General features: G+C 39.4%; 1 protein-coding gene and 2 pseudogenes across 1 annotated transcript; 2 read left to right on the forward strand and 1 right to left on the reverse strand.

Moving 5' to 3' along the window:
- Positions 1–1784: 1784 nt before the first annotated feature.
- LOC146379472 (tripartite motif-containing protein 16-like) lies at positions 1785–3437 on the reverse strand (annotated as a pseudogene).
- Positions 2618–8142, forward strand: LOC146379473 (E3 ubiquitin/ISG15 ligase TRIM25-like). The gene has a single exon (XM_084940750.1). The coding sequence runs from the start codon at positions 6113–6115 to the stop codon at positions 7784–7786; it is 1674 nt and encodes a 557-aa protein (XP_084796876.1). The 5' UTR covers positions 2618–6112; the 3' UTR covers positions 7787–8142.
- Positions 8143–13059: 4917 nt separating this feature from the next.
- On the forward strand, positions 13060–15982 carry LOC146379474 (tripartite motif-containing protein 16-like; annotated as a pseudogene).
- The last annotated feature ends 4098 nt before the right edge of the window (positions 15983–20080 follow it).

Here is a 20080-nt window from a genome sequence, read left to right on the forward strand (position 1 = left end):
TGAGCTCTTCAGAATGACTCATTCTTTCACAAAAGGCAGACTGTGTGGGTAGGTGCTTGATTTTACACACCTGTGGTAATGAGACTGAAAGACTGAAAGTTGTGGCTCAATACGTTTGTCCATATAGTGTGTATAGTGTATGCACCTAAGGAAAACCCCCAAAACATGTTTCAGCTCTTAAAAAAAGACAGGAAGCTTATTGTGTTACAGGCGTTAAAAGAACAGAAGGTAATTATAAACAACCGTTATCTTAATTATCTCAAGCTTTGATATTTTTAAGTATAGATATATGCTGAGGCTGGGATTAGAGATGCTTGTGGTTGACTCTCAAGTATTTGACCTTTCAAAGTCAGAATTTAGGTAAGACACTTTCTGCACCTTTACAGATTTTCTCTGAATGGTAAGAATTTAAAGGAATGAAATGATAAATGTCCAATGATCCCAGAGCGCCCTGACTTTCTTTGTGCGTCTGTTTTACTGTAGCTTTTATTTCTTTTGTAGAATTGATGTACAAAAGAAAAAAGGACGAGGTGTTATGTTAATAATTTCTGATGTGTAATTTGTTTTACTTCTAAGGAGGACATCAAATAAGGGATAAGGAATTGATGGTGCATTTGTTGACATTCCTGGCATTTTAAACTTTAATATTCCAAATGAACTCAATGCTGACGCAGTGCACAGTTATGTATAGTTAATTGCTGACTTCATTACCCTATAATGAGTGTTTTTGTTTCTTTCACCCTCTTCAGCATTCAGTCAACACACGGTCTTTTGTCTGTAGATAATGATTTTTAAAAATTACCTCACATTTTGAGTGTTTTTGAGACAATGATCAGAAGTCCAGTTATTCCTGAAGTGTGATTGGAGAAGCGTGTAAAGCTTTGTATAATTCCCATTTTATTCCTGCATGATTGTTGTGGAATGTTTAAACAAGTTGTGTAATAAATCTGAAAGTAACACTGTCTGGTGAAATGTTTACTTTTATTTACTTTTGTTACATGTGTGCTGTTTCGGATTAAATGACCTTTTACTTATTTGTTATATTAAAATAAAAGTAAAGAAATTGAGAATCATAAAAGTGGAACAAATCCAAGATTTATTTTAAATGGTCATGGACAGGACAATAGGAAATCTATCAGAAATAAATGCAGGTTTAAATATTCCCATTACCATCAGGCGTGGCTCTTCTACTGTGCAGGTTACAAAAAACTGGACCGTTTTGCTCAGTGGAAGAAAAGATAACCTGAGCTTTTACACTAAATATACTCTATAACAATTAAAAATCCTGCATTTGTAAAGATTGAAAGCATTAGTGTTAACATTATAGCTACCAAAAGTAAATTTGGTCATTATTCAGAATGGCTTAAATTAAATGTGCTTAAATTTACATTTAATACTGCTGTGATTTTGTAATATCATCAAAACAGCTTTATAATATATACAAGAAGAATGAACAGCATATGAAATACCAAGCAACAAATATAGACATTAAATTAATGAATCTATAAATTATAATGACATTTTCTTACATTATAATACATTCATTTTGGAGATGATTGTGTTCAGAGAAATTAATAGGTTTATTTAAATGAATAAATCAAAACACTTTCTAATGCAAGTTTTATTCTTATAAAATCTGCATATGTTATAAGTATACCTGCTTTTATAAATGCAGTATTTTTCAATTTTTTAAATTCTCACCCACAGAGTTTGACCTCAGCAGTGCAGCCACATCTCAGCATATATTGTTTTACTGTTCACCACAGATCAGTCATCACTCCGGTCTACTTTAACTTACACAACTCAACAGTGTCTCCAACAAATGCTGACAGCCAAAAACCAGGATAGAGAGGCTGAGTGAACCTGGCCTGGACTCTGTGGAGGAGATTCATGGTCTCAGTGATGCTGTAGAAAGACAGAATACCTGCCCTGTGATCCAAATACACTCCCACTCTGGAGGATTGAGGGCCTGAGATTAAAGTGGAAATGCTGTTGTGTCTGAAAACATAACTACCATTCTCACATTACAGTGCCCACGATTTCTCATTATTTCCAAATCCACATTTAATCCTGTTTCCTGTTCTACAAATGTCATTGTATGCAACTGCAATTAAAACTTTACCACTCCACTTTACTTCCCAGTAACAACATCCAGTCAGACCATCAGAACTCATCACCTGCCACCATGGTAAGAACCTTTTTGGATGAATGGAAACCAAGTGTTCGACTTGCGTCAGCGTTGCCTTCCTGTTGCTCATACTCAGAGATAAATATGGATTTGCAGTCTTTGGATCCAGTGTGATTTGACAGGTGTATTTCAAAAACTTGTGTCTAGTTACGGGCTCTTTTAGATCCACTTGAGTCATTTTCTGACAGGTGTTTGCCGGCTCTTCACTCAAAGCGGCCTGTAGTTTATTTCTGAGGTGTGACACTTCCAGCATCATATCCTTAAAGTACTGTTGAGGTTGAACACTGATAGTGGGTACGTTTGTAGATGCACTCTGATGTGACAGTGAGGAGTAGTTTTTCAGAAAATGGAGGTGATCCTCAGTCAGTGAGAGCTGCTCCAGTTCAGCGTCTCTCCTCCTCAGATCTCTGATCTCCTGCTCTAGCTTCTCCTGAAGCTCTTTGACTCTGTTCTGTTCAGTTTTCTGCTTGGATCTGATCTTCTGCTTCACCTCAGAGCTTTTTTTCTCAATTAGATTGATCAGGTCTTTGAACAACTCCTCACTCTCCTTCCCTGTTTTATCAGCAGAAAGATTAATGGCCTCCACCTCCTCCTGAAGCACCTTCATATCTTTCTTTCTGTCCTGGATTCTCTGCTGGATGTTCTGTTGATTCCCTGCTAGATCTTTCTGCTTCTCGGCTCTTTCTGCTGCAGGCGACACTGTGACATGGTCTTTGTGTTCATCCATTAAGCAGAGATAACAGATACACTGTTGAGCAGTGCGGCAGAAGATCTTCATCACCTCATCATGGCGAGGGCAGATGTTCTCCTGAAGCTTTGAAGTGGCTTTGACCAGCTTGTGTTTCTTTAGTGGAGCTACGTTGTAGTGAGGCTGGAGGTGCTGCTCACAGTAAGAGGCCATACACACCAGGCAGGACTTGGAGGCTTTCAGCTTCTTCCCAGAACAGAAATCACAGGCTACGTTTTCAGGTCCAGCATAGGCATGATCAGGTGAAGCAGCTGGAAGTCCTGCTTTCTTTAGGTCGTCCACTAACTCAGCTAACATGGTGTTTTTCACCAGGACAGGCCTCGGTGTAAAAGTCTTCTTGCACTGGGGGCAGCTGTGTGTTACCTTCTCATCCCAATATTTTTTGATACAGCTCATGCAGTAGCTGTGCCCACAGGGAATAGTGACTGGATCCTTAAGGAGATCCAGACAGATGGAACAGCTCAATTTTTCTTGATCCAGCTGAATCACTTGCTGTGCCATGTCTCCTCACGATGACTGTAAATATCTGAAAGCTTTCCTTTCTGTTACAAGAATGAAAATATGAACTGAAATTCGAACCCAAAGTCCTTTTGAGGGAGGTCTGTGAAAGGGGAGGGTACTAAGATATTTACACTAAATGGACTTTGATTCTGATAGCAGGGCAAGAAGGGAAGGGTTGTGCGGTGAATGATTGTAGACGATCTTAGGTATATATTTTTTGAGTTAAGGTGAAGTAGTTGTTTCATGTGATCTCACCTGTCTCAAAACATGAAAATATTCAACATGTTACTTGCTTTGTTCTGCCTGGAGAGTAAAGATGCTCACTCCTTTTCCAATAGTTATGTTATTGGTAAGTATTTTATATTATAATACAGCTAACTGAAGGCAAATATATAACTTCTATCAGAGAGGTATGACAAAAAACACTGGATTGCTGAGCCAGTGATGCCAACCCACTGCTCCAGCCTGGAGATGAGGATCTCCACTAATAGTTGTGTTGTAAAAGTACAGCATATAAGAACACTGCTAACTGGATAGAGTACAGTGTAATAATAAAAAGAAGATTTTCTTTCTTTCTTTTCCTCTTTCTTCCTTTTTTATGTTTTGTGTGTCAAAAAAACAAAACAAAAAGAAAATAAACGTAATAAATGTGACATAATGTGCCATTCCCTCTGACATCAGTGCTACTGCCCTGTAGCACCACTGTTCTTTCTATCACTGACCAGCCTGAACTTGTCATGGCCCCTGGGTTTTTGTCCCAGTGTTCCTTATTCTTTGTTATTTAGATTCTGGGGTGAGTTGGTAGTCTTCATTCATTCAGTTGTAGCTATATTTTGATTCCTGTGTTTTGAGTTATATGGTGTCTGGTTTGTTTTTTAATTATTTTGTTTGTGTTTTAGAGTAGTATTTTTAGAGCTAGCCACACAGCTATGGTTAGAATAATAGAAACACAGTGAAGCTGGAGGATGAACGCTAAGCATTAATAATAATAATGGATTGGATTTATATAGCGCTTTTCAAGACCATCAAAGTGCTTTACAATTCCACTCTTCATTCAGTCTCACATTCACACACTGGTGGAGGCAGCTACAGTTGTAGCCACAGCTGCCCTGGGGCAGACGGACAGAAGCGAGGCTGCCATATCGCGCCATCGGCCCCTCAGACCATCACCAGTAGGCGGTACGTGAAGTGTCTTGCCCAAGAACACAACGACCGAGATTGTCTGAGCCGGGGCTGGAACCAGCAACCTTCCGATTACAAGACGAACTGCCAACTCTTGAGTGACGATCGCCTTATAAATAAGTTAAGTACAATGTAATAAGCCCAGGAGAGTGAGGATACTTATATGGCCAGAATCTGCAGCAGTGAGGACGTAGTTTGTGTTTTTGATGAGAGCAGTTTCAGTTTTGTGGTGTGATCTGAACACAGATTGAAAATTTAAAAAAAATGTGACATGTGTTGCCAGGATTTAACTAATGAATGAAAAGTTTGAAGTTGAAAAGTTACTGAAGTCTTTAAGGTCCAAATTCATGCCCATGATGACTTCAGGTCAGTTCAGTTAAATTCAGTTTTATTTGTATTTGCTTCACTCACTATGAACAAGCACTTGGCAACAGCGGGTAGATAAACAGTGAGTAACAGTTTCCAGTGTAAACATTCAATTATAATTCGGTTTTCATCCGAAATACTTTCAGTTTCACACCAATCTGAGTACTCCCTTTCCTGGATGGAAGCTCCTCCCTGCACTGTTTACGCGTACCCTCTTCTTTTACAGAGTCATGTGATAAGATGCAAAACAGAAAATTTCCATATGCTTCAGTTCAGTGTCTCGGCATTAAGAGACGAAAACAGCTTTTATTTGGAAACGAAAAGAGAGACCATTTGAATGAGGAGAAATGAAACAGCAAGTAATTCAGCTGCATCAAGAAAAACTGAGCCGTTTCATCTGTCTGCAACTTGTAAAGGAGCCAGTCACTATTCCCTGTGGGCACATCTACTGCATGAGCTGTATTAAAAACTACTGTAAAAACTAAGTGACTGCCATTATTCATATGTGGTGTGTGTGGCAAAATGAGCTCAAGACAAAGTAGAAATACATTTAAAGGTCCTTTATTATTCTTTATTATTATTCTGAACAAATTGAATTCTTAAAAAAAACAATTAAAACCTTAGAGTGAAAATTATCCTCTAAATGACCCCATCAACAGCTGTAGAGGCTTGTTTTCTTGTTTAAATCAGAATACAAAAGTCACATTAACAGATAGAAAATACAGACAATACTAATTGAATTCATCATTTTCAGTAATAGAACAATAAAACATGAAATAACCCCATAATATACATTGCAAATAAGTAAGGAAAACCAATGGGCTTCAACCTACCAACCAGCCTGCAAGTATTGCACAAAGACTTGAAACACCTACAAATACATCTTAATCAAAAACATGAAAATTTTCAGTTTCACACCAATCTGATGACTCCCTCTCCTGGAATGAAGCACACCTTTCTAAGCCCCTCTCTGTTTACAGACTGTTTACCTCAGATGTTAGGCACACCCTCTGTTATCACAGTCATGTGATAAGTGGAAAAACAGGAAATTTCCACACTCAGTGTCTCTATATAAAAGAGACAAGAGCAGCTTTTATCTGGGGAGACGTTATTTACATTGAGGAGACATGGCACAGCGAACGATTCAGCTGGATGAAGAAAAATTGAGCTGTTCCGTCTGTCTGCAACTTTTAAAGCATCCAGTCACTATTCCCTGTGGGCACAGCTACTGCATGGACTGTATCAAAAACTACTGGGATGAGAAGGAAACACACAGCTGCCCTCAGTGCAGAGAGATTTTCACACCGAGGCCTGTTCTGGTGAAGAACACCATGTTAGCTGAGTTACTGGAGGACCTAAAGAAAGCAGAACATCTGACAGCTTCACCTGATCATGCCTATCCTGGACCTGGAGATGTGGCCTGTTCTGGGAGGAAGCGGAAAGCCTCCAAGTCCTGCCTGGTGTGTATGGCCTTTTACTGTGAGCATCACCTGCAGCCTCACTACAACGTAGCTCCAATAAAGAGACACAAGATCATTAAAGCCACTTCAAAGCTTCAGGAGAACATCTGCCCTCGCCATGATGAGGAGATGAAGATCTTCTGCTGCACTGATCAGCAGTGTGTCTGTTGTCTCTGCTTAATGGATGAACACAAAGACCATGTCACAGTGTCGCCTGCAGTGGAAAGAGCTGAGAAGCAGAAAAGGCTTGGAAGAAATCGACAAAAATTTCTTCAAAGAATTCAGGAAAGAGAGAAAGATGTGAAGATGCTTCATCGAAGAGGGGAGGCTATCAATCTTTCTGCTGATAAAGCTTTCAGAGAATGTGATAAGGCTTTCAAAGATTTGATCAGTCTCATTGAGAAAAAAAGCTCTGAAGGGAAGCAGAAGATCAGATCCAAACAAAAAGCTGAACAGGACAGAGTCAAAGAGCTTCAGGAGAAAATAGAGCAGGAGATCAGAGATCTGAGGAGGAGAGACACTGCACTGCAGCAGCTCTCACTGACAGAGGATCACCTCCATTTTCTGAAAAACTACTCCTCACTGTCACATCTGAGTGCATCTACAAACGTACCCACCTACAACAATGTTACTCTGCAGTACTTTGAGGATGTGACTGCATCTGTGTCACGGACCAGAGATAAAGTGAAGGCTCTTCTCAGTGATGAATGGCCAAAAATCTCAGTTGGAACGACCAAAGCAGATATTTTACTGCCTCAAGGAGAACCCAAAACCAGAGACGAATTTTTGAAATATTCTTGTCAGATCACTCTTGATCCAAATACAGCACACACACTGATGTCACTGAGTGACAGCAACAGAAAAGTGACACTGATGAGTAGAAACCAGTCATATCCAAGTCATCCAGACAAATTCCTTGAATGGTGGCAGGTCCTGAGCAGAGGGGGTCTGACTGGACACTGTTACTGGGAGGTGAAGTGCAACGGGATGGTTGGAGTAGCTGTTGCATACAAGGATATCGGCCGTAGAGGGACCAGAGAGGAATGTGGATTTGGATTGAATGACAAATCCTGGTCATTAACAGTTTCAGACGGCGGTTATGAATTCAAACACAACAACATTTCCACTCCCATCCCAGGCCCTCTGTCCTCCAGAATAGGAGTATATTTGGATCACAGGGCAGGAACTCTTTCTTTCTACAGCATCACTGAGACCATGAATCTCCTCCACAGAGTCCAGACCAGGTTCACTCAGCCTCTCTATGTTGGACTGTGGCTTGCAGAAAAGGCTGGACACACTGCTGAGGTGTGTGAGCTCAAGAAGAGAATAAACATAAAATAGTGAAATTTGATGCCGTGTGCTACTTGTTGAGATGTGTTTAACTATCCTGCACCTGTTAGAGATGAATCTTTATGGATATAAGTGTATTCTTTAATTTCTTTGATTGTGTTGTTTTCACCAGCTATTCAGGTAAAACTGTTTATTTGGCAAAACAATATTTATTTCTTATATAGTTTATATTTAACCACTGTTTTGTTGTAATGTTAGCAGAAAAAACTCACACAAATATAAATTGATATGAAAATAACTTCAGTATGTTTAAAAATACAGAAAAAGTAATTATATATCAGATATGTTGGATTCAGGGTTAATATGGTGTTTGCATTTTTAATGTACTTTTTATTTTTAGATTTAAGTTGGTGGAAAATGATTGTAAATGTTTAATTTCAGTTATGTTTTCATGAACTTTTTTTTATTTACTGCTGTTTGTGAAATAAAGTGAGCAATGTACACTAAAGTTTCCTGTTTCAAGAAATAAAATATCGCTAACATGATGGATGGAAACTTTTGTAAAGAGACATTTAAAATAGAGCATTCAATAATGTCAAATAATGATGAAATTTAAGAAAGTATAACCTTAAAAACATACATACTGTAGGTCTACACTAATTTAAGTGGGAAAATATGGATGTAAAAGTTGAATTGGAAAGAAATTTAAATATAGGAGAAGAAAAAGTTTTCATAATAAGAAAAGCAGGAAGTAAACTAGCAAAGTGGAAAATGAAAATGAGATATTTCAATGTACGGATCATTATTTTAAGATGTAGTAATTTATGTAAATTTTGCTGTAGTGGCTTTGGATTGATCGAGGATTTTACAGATATAACAGAATTTTTGAACTGATGATCATTTAGATCCATTACTAGCAATATGTCTGTCTGATGTATCAGATGGAAAACTGATATATTTGTACTGATATATTGACAATATGGCGAGTTGCCTACTTAGGTAGGTTGAGGGGTTTAAATATTACAGGGCCCAAAGTGTGCCAAGAACATATTCACCACACCATTACATCATTGGCACTCTGAACTTAATAAAAGGCAGGCTTGAGTCATACTTTCATGTTGTTGTATCTATTATCAGTAGCTCCCTGCAGGCAGGCAAAGAGTGTGAAACTGCAGCACCTCCAAAGCAGGTTGACTCATGGAGCGATGCCCAGATGAAGCCGAATGAAACCATAAAGCTACTTTTGTAAAAGAAAAAAAAGATATCTTATAAAAGTAACTTTCAGTTTCACAGCACTCTGACTACTCCCTTTCCTGGAATTAAGCACACCTGTCTAAGCCTCCCTCTGTTCACAGACTCTTTACCCCAGGCATTAGGCACACCGTCTCTTATCACAGTCATATGATAAGTTGCAAAACAGGAAATTTCCACATGCTTCAGATCAAATAATTAACAAAAAGATTTAATTTCTTTAACTTTTCCTTTTTCTTCCTTTTTTTTGTGTGTTTTATGTGTCAAACATAGAAAATGAAAAAAACACCTTAATAAGTGTGGAATAATGCACTTTGACATCAGCAGATTTTTTCAGTGCTACTGCTCTTTAGCACCACTGTTCTTTCTCTCTTACAGTATACAACACATCAACTTGAATAAATACATGTATAAATACATTTCACATTTTCATATTAATAAATATTTTACACTTTAATCTTACACCAAACATTATTATAAATACCCCAAAACCCAAGCACAAAAGATTCCCCACACTCTCTTAACCCATGGTCTCTCCCGGAACCTTTAAATGGTGTCTGGACCCCCAGGGAAACATTTGCCCAAACACCTTGGAGAGTACACAGGAGAGAAAGGTGGGTAATCACATCTTACAATCACTTCTTTGCACCCCCTGTAATTCTAGACCTGCACACACACACTTGCATTAATTCTCCTTACTGGTAAACCTTATTTCCTCTGAATCACAACCTTTTCCTTTTCACAGACAACCACCACAATCTTTAATGAGCAGCAGCTGTGCAGGACCTGAAACAAGGCTACCGAATGATTTTATACAGATTATAATATAAATAATAGAAAGGGGGTCCTTTTCCTTAGACTTTCATTGACCACCCTGACCTTTCCATGGCCCCTGGGTTTTTGTCTGAGTTTTGAGTTTTGGCTTATTTTGATTTTTATGGTTTATGTTTAAGTCCTTTAGGTTATCTAAGTTAATTTCTACTATGGCTAAGTTGCCATTATAGTTTGTTTTTCAGATTCCCCTTCTGTCTTCTACCCCTGTTTGAGTTTCCTTCGCCCTTTGTGTTTTATGTTTGCGTGTCTTATGTTGTCATGTCTGCATTCCATTCTGCTTCCTGTTTTTCTGTGAAAGTCTCTGTCCTGTATGCAGTGTATCTAGTTTTTCTTCCCCTTGTCTCATTAGGTCTGATTTGTCCCAGCTGTGTTTCCACCTGTTCCCCATCCTCTCATTATATTCTGTGTACTTAAGTCCTCTGTCCTTCTTTGTTCAGTGTCAGGTTGTCTTTTGTGCCATGTCTCCATGGTCCAGGGTCTTTGCATCCACACCAAGTTTCATGTTTAGGGGTTTTCATGTTTATTTTTAGTTTCCCCAGTTTCGGTTGTTGTTTATTCTCATCTTTGTTTGCCTTGTGCATTACTTTGTATTTCTCCATCAGCCACTTTAAACGGCTCGCTTTTTGTCTCAAGTTAGATTCCATGTTCCATTTTGTTTGCACTTGGGTCTACTATTCATACTTCACACAGTCAGCTACTCAGCCAGACTGTGACAAGTGGTGCAAAAACGCAAAGGGGAGTCAACAGAGTGAAGAAGAAATGCTCAGTGCATCATAGAAATCCTCCCTAATTTTAAGGTATGGCGAAATATGACATGAAGGGTCCCTACACAAGTATAATTCATTTGCAGTCGTTTGCATTTTATAACAAGAAATTTGCATGTGATGACTTATATCATGTCAATCTTACAAAGAAATGTGTGGCTTTCTATGCCTGAGATGGATACGTCCCTTGTGAAACCCAGTTATGATTACTACAAAGAACAGCACTTTAAAAAAGTTTTAATTGTTATTGGGATAACAAGGCATCTTTTTATCCATAAAACATTTACCTAAGCAGAGATTGGAAAGTTGAATTCTAATAAGTAATTAGGCCTATATTTGTTATTAACATGTTAAACACTGTATGTTTCAAGCCAGACTTAAAAGAACTTTTCAGCATTAGTGATGTGTCGCACATCAGCTGTTAAGCTTATTCTAAACTTGTTTTGGCTCCAGTCTATTCTGATCCATTGCTAGTATTCATAACTTTATAATGGATACTAAATGTACTAAAATTCTTATTACAAGTCCAATTTTCTTATAAATTTGAGTCAATTTAACGTCATAAACAAGATCAGTGTTGAACGCTACTAACATTTAGTATTGCTAATCGTATTCCTAGTGAATTGTTGAGTGAGTAACAGTTTCCAATGTAAACATATGATTACAATTCTGTTTTTTTTCTGAAATGCGTTCAGTTTCACACCAATCTGAATACTTCCTTTCCTGGAACGAAGCACACCTTTTTAAACTCCTCCCTGTTTATAGACTGTTTACTTCAGACATTACTGATCTGCTGGTCATGTGATAAGATGCAAAACTGAAAATTTCAATTTGCTCAGGTCAGTGTCTCTGCATGAAAACAGCTTTTATCTGGAAACAGAAAGTTGTCATCACAATCACCACATCATCGGCACTCTGAACCGTTGATAAAAGGCAGGACTGAGAAATACTTTCATGTTCTTGTATCTATTTTCAGTACCTGCCTGCAGGCAAAGAGTGTGAAACTGCAGCACCTCCAAAGCAGATCGTCTCGTGGAGTGATGGCCAGCGGAAGCCGACTGAAACCTTAAAGCTTCCATCTAAGTAATGAAAAGAGAGATTAATGTCTCCAGGCTTCATGTGTACACAAGCCCTTCTGCTGGTTGGTTCTTCCTGTTAAAAGGAAGGTTTTCCTTCCCACTGTTGCGTTTGCTCAGGTCTTCTGATTGCTGGGGGTTTCTCTGTTTTCTTGTTATTAAAGTAGGGTCTTGCCTTAAAATATAAAGCGCATAGAGGCAACTGTTGTGATTTGGTGTTACATTCTGATTCAGTAAAAGGACTAGATGTTACAATCCCTGATAAATAAAAGTGAATTGAATTCCAGCAACACACAGTAAGGATCTTGGAGGACTGCACAGCAGCGTGTCTCCCGTGGATGAAAACCCAAATGTTATGGTTCTTTATTTGTTATTTTTGTAAATGGGAAAAAAAAGATATCTTATAAAAGTAACGTTCAGTTTCACTCCAATCTGACTGCTCCCTTTCCTGGAATTAAGCACACCTGTCTGAGCCGCACTCTGTTTGCAGACTTTACCTCAGGCGTTAGGCACACCCTCACTTATCACAGTTGCAAAACAGGAAATATCCATAAGCTCCAGATCAAATAACTAACAAACATTTTTTTTTTCTCTTTTCCTCTTTCTTGTTTTTTGGTGTTTTCTTTGTCAAACAAAGAAAATCAAAAACAAAAAGTTAATAAACTTATTAAGTTTCACTCTGACATCAGCAGACTTTTTTCACTGCTACTGCCCTCTAGCACCACTGTTTTTTCTATCATTGACAGGCCTGAACTTGTCATTGCCCCTGGGTTTGTGTCTCACAGTTTTGTGTTTTTTAAATTCTTTGTTATTTAGTTTCTGGGATGAGTTGGTAGTCCCGATTCAATTTGTGGCTGTCTACGCCTGTGATGGATACGTCCTTACTGAAACCCAGTTATGATTTCTAGAAAGAAACGATTTTAATTGTTATTGGGATAACAAAGCCTATTTTTATCCATAATACATTTACCTAAACAGAGACGTGAAAGTTGCTTTCTAACAAGTCATTAGGCCTATATTTGTTATTAACATGTCAAATGCTTTGACCTGTAATCTGTATATTCTGTATGTTTCAAGCCAGACTTAAAAGAACTTTTCAGCATTAGTGATGTCTCACATCAACTGTTAAGTTTATTCTAAAATTGTTTTGGCTCCAATCTATTCTGATCCATTGCTGGTATTCATAACTTTATAAATGGACACCAAATGTACTAAAATTCTTCCTTTCCTGGAATGAAGCACACCTCTCTGTAGAGTATTTACTTCAGACATTACTGATTTGCCGGTCATGTGATAAGATGCGAAACTGAAAATTTCCATTTGCTCAGGTCAGTGTCTTTGCATGAAAATAGCTTTTATCTGGAAACAGAAAGTAAGATGTCATTTGAGCGGAGGAGAAATGGTGCAGCAAGCAATTCAGCTTCATTGAGAAAAATTGAGCTGTTCCATCTGTCTGGAACTTCTAAAGATCCAGTCACTATTCCCTGTGGGCAGACTTTCACACCGTGGCCTGTCCTGGTGAAAAACACCATTTTAGGTGAGTTAGTGGAGGACGTAAAGAAAGCAGGACTCGCATCTCACTCCTATGCTGGACCTGGAGACATGGCCTATGATTTCCATTCTGGGAGGAAGCAAAAAGCCTCCAAGTCCTGCCTAGTGTGTATGGCCTCTTACTGTGAGCAGCACCTCCAGCCTCATTACAACATAGCTCCAATAAAGAAACACAAGCTCATCAAAGCCACTTCAAAGCTTCAGGACAACATCTGCCCTGATGAGGTGATGAAGATCTTCTGCCGCACTGATCAACGGTGTATCTGTTATCTCTGCTTAATGGATGAACACATCACAGAGAAACAGAAAGAGCTTGAAACAAATCTGCAAAATGTCCAACAGAGAATCCAGAAAATAGAGAAAGATGTGAAGGTGCTTCAAGACGAAGTTGAGGCTATGAGTCTTTCTCATTGAGAAAGAAAAGCTCTGAGGTGAAGCAGAAGATCAGATCCAAGCAAAAATCTGAACAGAACAGAGTCAAAGAGCTTCAGGAGAAAATAAGAGCAGGAGATCAGAGATCTGAGGAGGAGAGACGCTGAACTGCAGCAGCTCTCACTGACAGAGGATCACCTCCATTTTCTGAAAAACTACTCCTCACTGTCACATCTGAGTGCATCTACAAACATACCCACCTACAACAATCTTACTCTGCAGTACTTTGAGGATGTGACTGCATCTGTGTCACGGACCAGAGATAAAGTGAAGGCTCTTCTCAGTGATGAGTGGCCAAAAATCTCAGTTGGAACGACCAAAGCTGATATTTTACTGCCTCAAGGAGAACCCAAAACCAGAGACGAATTTTTGAAATATTCTTGTCAGATCACTCTTGATCCAAATACAGCACACACACTGATGTCACTGAGTGACAGCAACAGAAAAGTTACACTGATGAGTAGAAACCAGTCATATCCAAGTCATCCAGACAAATTCCTTGGTTGCCGGCAGGTCCTGAGCAGAGAGGGTCTGACTGGACACTGTTACTGGGAGGTGAAGTGCAACGGGATGGTTGGAGTAGCTGTTGCATACAAGGATATCGGCCGTAGAGGGACCAGAGAGGAATGTGGATTTGGATTGAATAACAAATCCTGGGCATTAACAGTTTCAGGCAGCGGTTATGAATTCAAACACAACAACATTTCCACTCCCATCTCAGGCCCCCTGTCCTCCAGAATAGGAGCATATTTGGATCACAGGGCAGGAACTCTTTCTTTCTACAGCATCACTGAGACCATGAATCTGTTTTCAATAGCTATTTGGGTAAAACTGTTTATTTGGCAAAACAATATTCATTTCCTATATAGTTTATATTTAACCAGTTTTGTTGTAACATTTGCAGAAAAAACTCACATAAATATAAATTCATATGAAAATAACTTCAGTGTATTTAAAATTACAGAAAAAAATAATTATGTATCAGATAAGTTGGAATCAGGGTTAATATGGTGTTTGCATTTTTAATGTACTTTTTATTTCTATACTTAAGTTGGTGGATTGTAAAATGTTTAATTTCAGTTATGTTTTCATGAACTTTTTTTTAATTTACTGCTGTTTGTGAAATAAAATGAGCAATGTACACTAAAGTTTCCTGTTCCAAGAAATAAAATATCACTAACATAATGAATGTAAACTTTGTAAAGAGACATTTAAAATAGAGCATTTAAAAATGTCAAATAATGATGAAATTAAAAAAGTGTAATATTAAAAACATACATAGCTCTACAACACTAATTTAAGTAGGAGGATGTGGATGTTAAAGTTGAATTGGAAAGAAATTAAAATATAACAGACGAGTTTTCCGTTATTATTTAGTAATTCATGTAAATTTTGCTGTAGGGGCTTTGGAATTGACTAAGGATTTTACACGTATATTTTGGGATTTTTCAAGGTTACTTCATTTCATAAAAGATTTTCAAAAAGGGATTTAACAGATTTCTGGAACTGATGATCATTTAGATCCATTACTCTATATTAGCCATATGTCTGTATGATATATCAGATGGAAAACTGATATATTTGTTAAGATTTCTGCTCCATATTGACAATATGGAGAGTTGCCTACTTAGTTAGGCTGATTTTTTTCCATAATGCTCAGTTGGTATTACAGGGCCCAAAGCATGCCAAGAATATATTCACCACACCATTACATCATCGGCACTCTGAACCGTTGATAAAAGGCAGGACTGAGTCATACTTTCATGTTGTTGTATCTGTTATCAGTAACTCCCTGCAGGCAGGTAAAGAGCTACCCAAGAGTGTGAAACTGCAGCACCTGCAAAGCAGATCTTGTCGTGGAGTGATGGCCAGATGAATTAAACTTTAAAGCTCTCCATCCACGTGGTTAGAAAAAAAAAAGATGAATTTCTTCAGGCTTTGTGTGTACACAAGTGTGTCCTATTAAAAAAGATGTTTTTCCTTCCCACTGTTGCCAAACCACTTGCTCATAGGGGGTCTTCTGATTGTTGAGGGTTTCTCTGTTTTCTCCATCTTACAGCAGGGTCTTGCCTTAAAATATAAAGCACCATGAGGCAACCGTTGTTATTTGGCGTTATATAAATAAAAGTGTAAAGATCTTGGAGGACTGCACAGCAGCATGTCTCGCGTGGCAAACCCCAATGTTATGTTTTTTTATTTGTTATATTTGTAAATGAAAAAAAAGATATCTTATAAAAGTTACTTTCAGTTTCACACCAATCTGACTGCTCCCTTTCCTGGAATTAAGCACACCTGTCTATTTACCTCTCTGTTTACAGACTGTTCACCTCAGGCGATAGGCACACCCTCTCTTATCACAGTCATGTGACAAGTTGAAAAACAGGAAATATCCATAAGCTCTAGCTCAAATAATTAACAAAAATATTTGTTTTTTTCTCTTTTCCTCTTTATTCCTTTTTTGTGTTTTAAACAAAGAAAATGAAAAACAAAAAGTTGATAAACTTAAGTGTGGAATAATGTGCCCTTCACTCTGACATCAGCAGATTTTTTTTCAATGCTACTGCCCTCTAGCACCACTGTTTTTTCTATCATTGACAAGCCTGAACTTGTCATTGCCCCTGGGTTTGTGTCTCACAGTTTAGTTTAGTTTATTATTATTCTTTGTTATTTAGTTTCTGGGATGAGTCAGTAGTTTTGATTCAGCTGTAGCCACACATATTGATTCTTGTGTTTTGAGTTTTCTGGAGTATGGATTTTTTTTTTTAATTATTTTGTTTGTGTTTTAGAGTAGTATTTACAGAGTTTGCAGTATTTTTTTTTCCAGTTTTGCCGATGTTCTGTCCTTCCCCATTCTGCGTTAATCTTTATTCTCAGTAGGATTTTATCTTTTCATTTTATTTTTTTAATAAACATTTTCTAAGTTGAGTTCTTTTTAGGTTGTATTTTGAGCTTGGATTCCTGTTTTGATTTTCATCCCATTATGAGCTATTTATTTAATTCTATCATTGTTTAGTTCCAATACTGTTAATATTGGTGATATCTTGTTACTGTCCTCTATATTTACCTTCTCTGGCTGATGTCTGTTTGGCTGGTTGACAGGATATTTATACCCATGATGACTTCATGTCAGGTCAGTTCAGTTTTATTCACATTTAGTTCAGTCACTATGAGGAAGCACTTGGCAACAGCAGGGAGATAAAACTCCTTTTAGCAGGAGGAAGTTTCCAAGAGAACCAAGTTCTGGGAGGAGCAGCTCTCCACCATGACCAGCTGGGGGTGAGGAGAAAGAAAAGAGAGGAGAGAGACAAGACAAAAGGCAAACTACCGAAGAGAGTTTAATAACTGCTAAGTGTTAAATACAGTATTGATGCAGAAACAGAAAAGGAGTCAAAAGAAAGAAGAAGAAATGCTCAGTGCATCATAGGAAACCTCCCTAATTTTAAGGTGTGGAGAAATATGACATGAAGGGTTCCTACACTAGTATAATTAATTTGTAGTTGTTTGCATTTTATAATGAGGAATGTGTGGCTGTCTACGCCTGTGATGGATGCGTCCCTACTGAAACCTAGTTATGATTTCTAGAAAGAACAGCACTTTAAAAAACAGTTTTAATTGTTATTGGGATAACAAAGCATCTTTTAACCATAATAAATTTACCTAAACAGAGATGTGAAAGTTGCTTTCTAATAAGTAATTAGGCCTATATTTGTTATTTACATGTTAAATGCTTGACCTGTAATCTGTATATTCTGTATGTTTCAAGCCAGACTTAAAAGAACTTTTCACCATTAATGATGTCTCACATCAACTGTTAAGCTTATTCTAAACTTGTTTTGGCTCCAGTCTATTCTGATCCATTCCCAGTATTTAAAATTTTATAATGGACACTAAATGTACTAAAATTCTTATTTTTTGACAATTACAAGTCCATTTTCCTACAAATTTGAGTCAATTTAATATTTCTCTAAAAAGGTATAAACGGGATCAACGTTGAATGTTACTAATATTTAGTATTGCTAATTGTATTCCTAGGGAATTCTTGAGTAACAGTTTCCAATGTAAACGTACAATTACAATTCTGTTTTCATCTGAAACACTTTCAGTTTAACACCAATCTGAATACTTCCTTTCCTGGAATGAAACACACCTTTTTAAGCTCCTCCCTGTTTATAGACTATTTAGTTCAGACTTTACTGATCTGCCGGTCATGTGATAAGATGCAAAACAAAAAAATTTGCAAAGAATTTTCATCTGCTCAGGTCAGTGTCTCTGCATGAAAATAGCTTTTTTCGGGCTATACACCTTCCAACAACTGCTCATACTGCACAGCAAATACACCGGACAATTACATCCACGCTCTTTGGTTCTGTCCACCAGTTCAGAAATTTTGGCATGAGATATTCAATTCAATTCAATTCAATTTTATTTATATAGAGCCAAATCACAACAAAAGTCGCCTCAAGGCGCTTCATAGATACAGAGAAAAACCCAACAATCATATGACCCCCTATGAGCAAGCACTTTGGCGACAGTGGGAAGGAAAAACTCCCTTTTAACAGGAAGAAACCTCCGGCAGAACCAGGCTCAGGGAGGGGCGGCCATCTGCTGCGACCGGTTGGGGTGAGAGAAGGAAGACAGGATAAAAGACATGCTGTGGAAGAGAGACAGAGGTTAATAACAGATATGATTCAATGCAGAGAGGTCTATTAATACATAGTGAGTGAGAAAGGTGACTGGAAAGGAAAAACTCAATGCATCATGGGAATCCCCCGGCAGCCTACGTCTATTGCAGCATAACTAAGGGAGGATTCAGGGTCACCTGGTCCAGCCCTAACTATATGCTTTAGCAAAAAGGAAAGTTTTAAGCCTAATCTTAAAAGTAGAGATAGTTTCTGTCTCCCGAATCCAAACTGGAAGCTGGTTCCACGGAAGAGGGGCCTGAAAACTGAAGGCTCTGCCTCCCATTCTACTTTTAAATACTCTAGGAACAACAAGTAGGCCTGCAGAGCGAGAGCGAAGTGCTCTAATAGGGTGATATGGTACTACAAGGTCATTAAGATAAGATGGGGCCTGATTATTTAAGACCTTGTATGTGAAGACTTATCAAAGTGTCTGAAATGTAACATTCCAGCCTCCCCTTTAGTATGCATCACTGCAGAAATAAACACAGCCCACGTTGTTTTTACGGCCCTATGCATTGCCAAGAAAATGGTCCTCATTAACTGGAAAAATAAAAATAATCTTAATTCTAACCAATATAAAAACCATCTAATAGATCACATTAGTCTTGATACAACCTCTGCTATCACATTTGATCAATCCCTTTGGGCTCTTTTGATCGGCTTCATCACCTAGTGGGGGTGGGGGGGTCATGGTTTGGTCCTGCCTTCGCTATTGTGGTTGATATGGGGGTAGGGACGGCCTTAGGGCGTCTGGGGAGTCCCTAGGGACGTTTCCCTAGAGGGCCTAACCTGGGGGATGTGGCCATGACCTGGTTAGGAGCTCTGGGGGCTCTTAGATGGTGTTTTCCTTGTGGCTGCGTACAGCGGAGATGGGGGAGGGTCTGTGCTGGCGGCCGTTGGTTACTGGCCTGGTAGCCTGGCTGCCCCTGGGAGGGTCCGGGACAGGCGTGGAGGCTTGGGGGTCTGGGGGTGCTCCGCCCCCCGGTCTGGGGTGCTGGCCGGGCCTTGGGGGCTTGGGTCCTGGCTGTTGTGTCGCCGGAGCAGTGGGCGGGTGGGTGCAGGGGGGCTCAGCCCCAGTGCAGGGGACCTCTGGTGCATCGGCCCAACTAGGGGGCTCTCTAACTGGTGGGGAGGTTGTTATATCTTTGCAGGTGGTCTCCTCACTACAGGAGCTCACTCTGCAGGTGGGGGGAGAGATATAGGAGAGGGGGAGAATGAACTCAACCTGGGTGTCTATTGTCTTGTGTAGTTTGGGAGATGATTGGATGATGGGGTGGGTGCAGTTTTCTCTGGGGTGGAGTCGGGTGGGCTGCCCCGGACTCTGTGGGGCTGGGCGGTGCTGCTGCTGCGGTCCCCGGTCCGGATGGGCCTGGGCCCCCTTGCCCTGGTGGGTTCCAGAGTGTGGGGGTGCCTACTGGGGTCAGCGGGGGAGCTGGCCCCAGGGAGGGGCCGCTTGCCCCTCCCTTTCTTCCCTCCCCATCCTCAGCTGCCTCCCTATTCCTGCTCTACCACATCCACCCACACACGCAGGGCTTGGGGTGCAGGTATGTCACCGGGGTGCAGGGGAGGCACTCCCCCTCTGTCCCCTTCTGGCCGCCTGTGCCTCAATTTTATTCTGCAACCTAGACATCCACATTACTCACACTCTCACATAACACATACATATAGGGCCGTGGGGGTGGGCACGTTTTACAGCATCCAGAGGATGGTCGGTGTACTCCAACCCACCTCTGGCGCTGGTGCCCTACCCTCAAT

The sequence above is a fragment of the Perissodus microlepis genome, chromosome 10, assembly GCF_051167445.1.
Source record: "Perissodus microlepis isolate ML-2025 ecotype Zambia chromosome 10, ASM5116744v1, whole genome shotgun sequence".
Classification (NCBI taxonomy): domain Eukaryota; kingdom Metazoa; phylum Chordata; class Actinopteri; order Cichliformes; family Cichlidae; genus Perissodus; species Perissodus microlepis.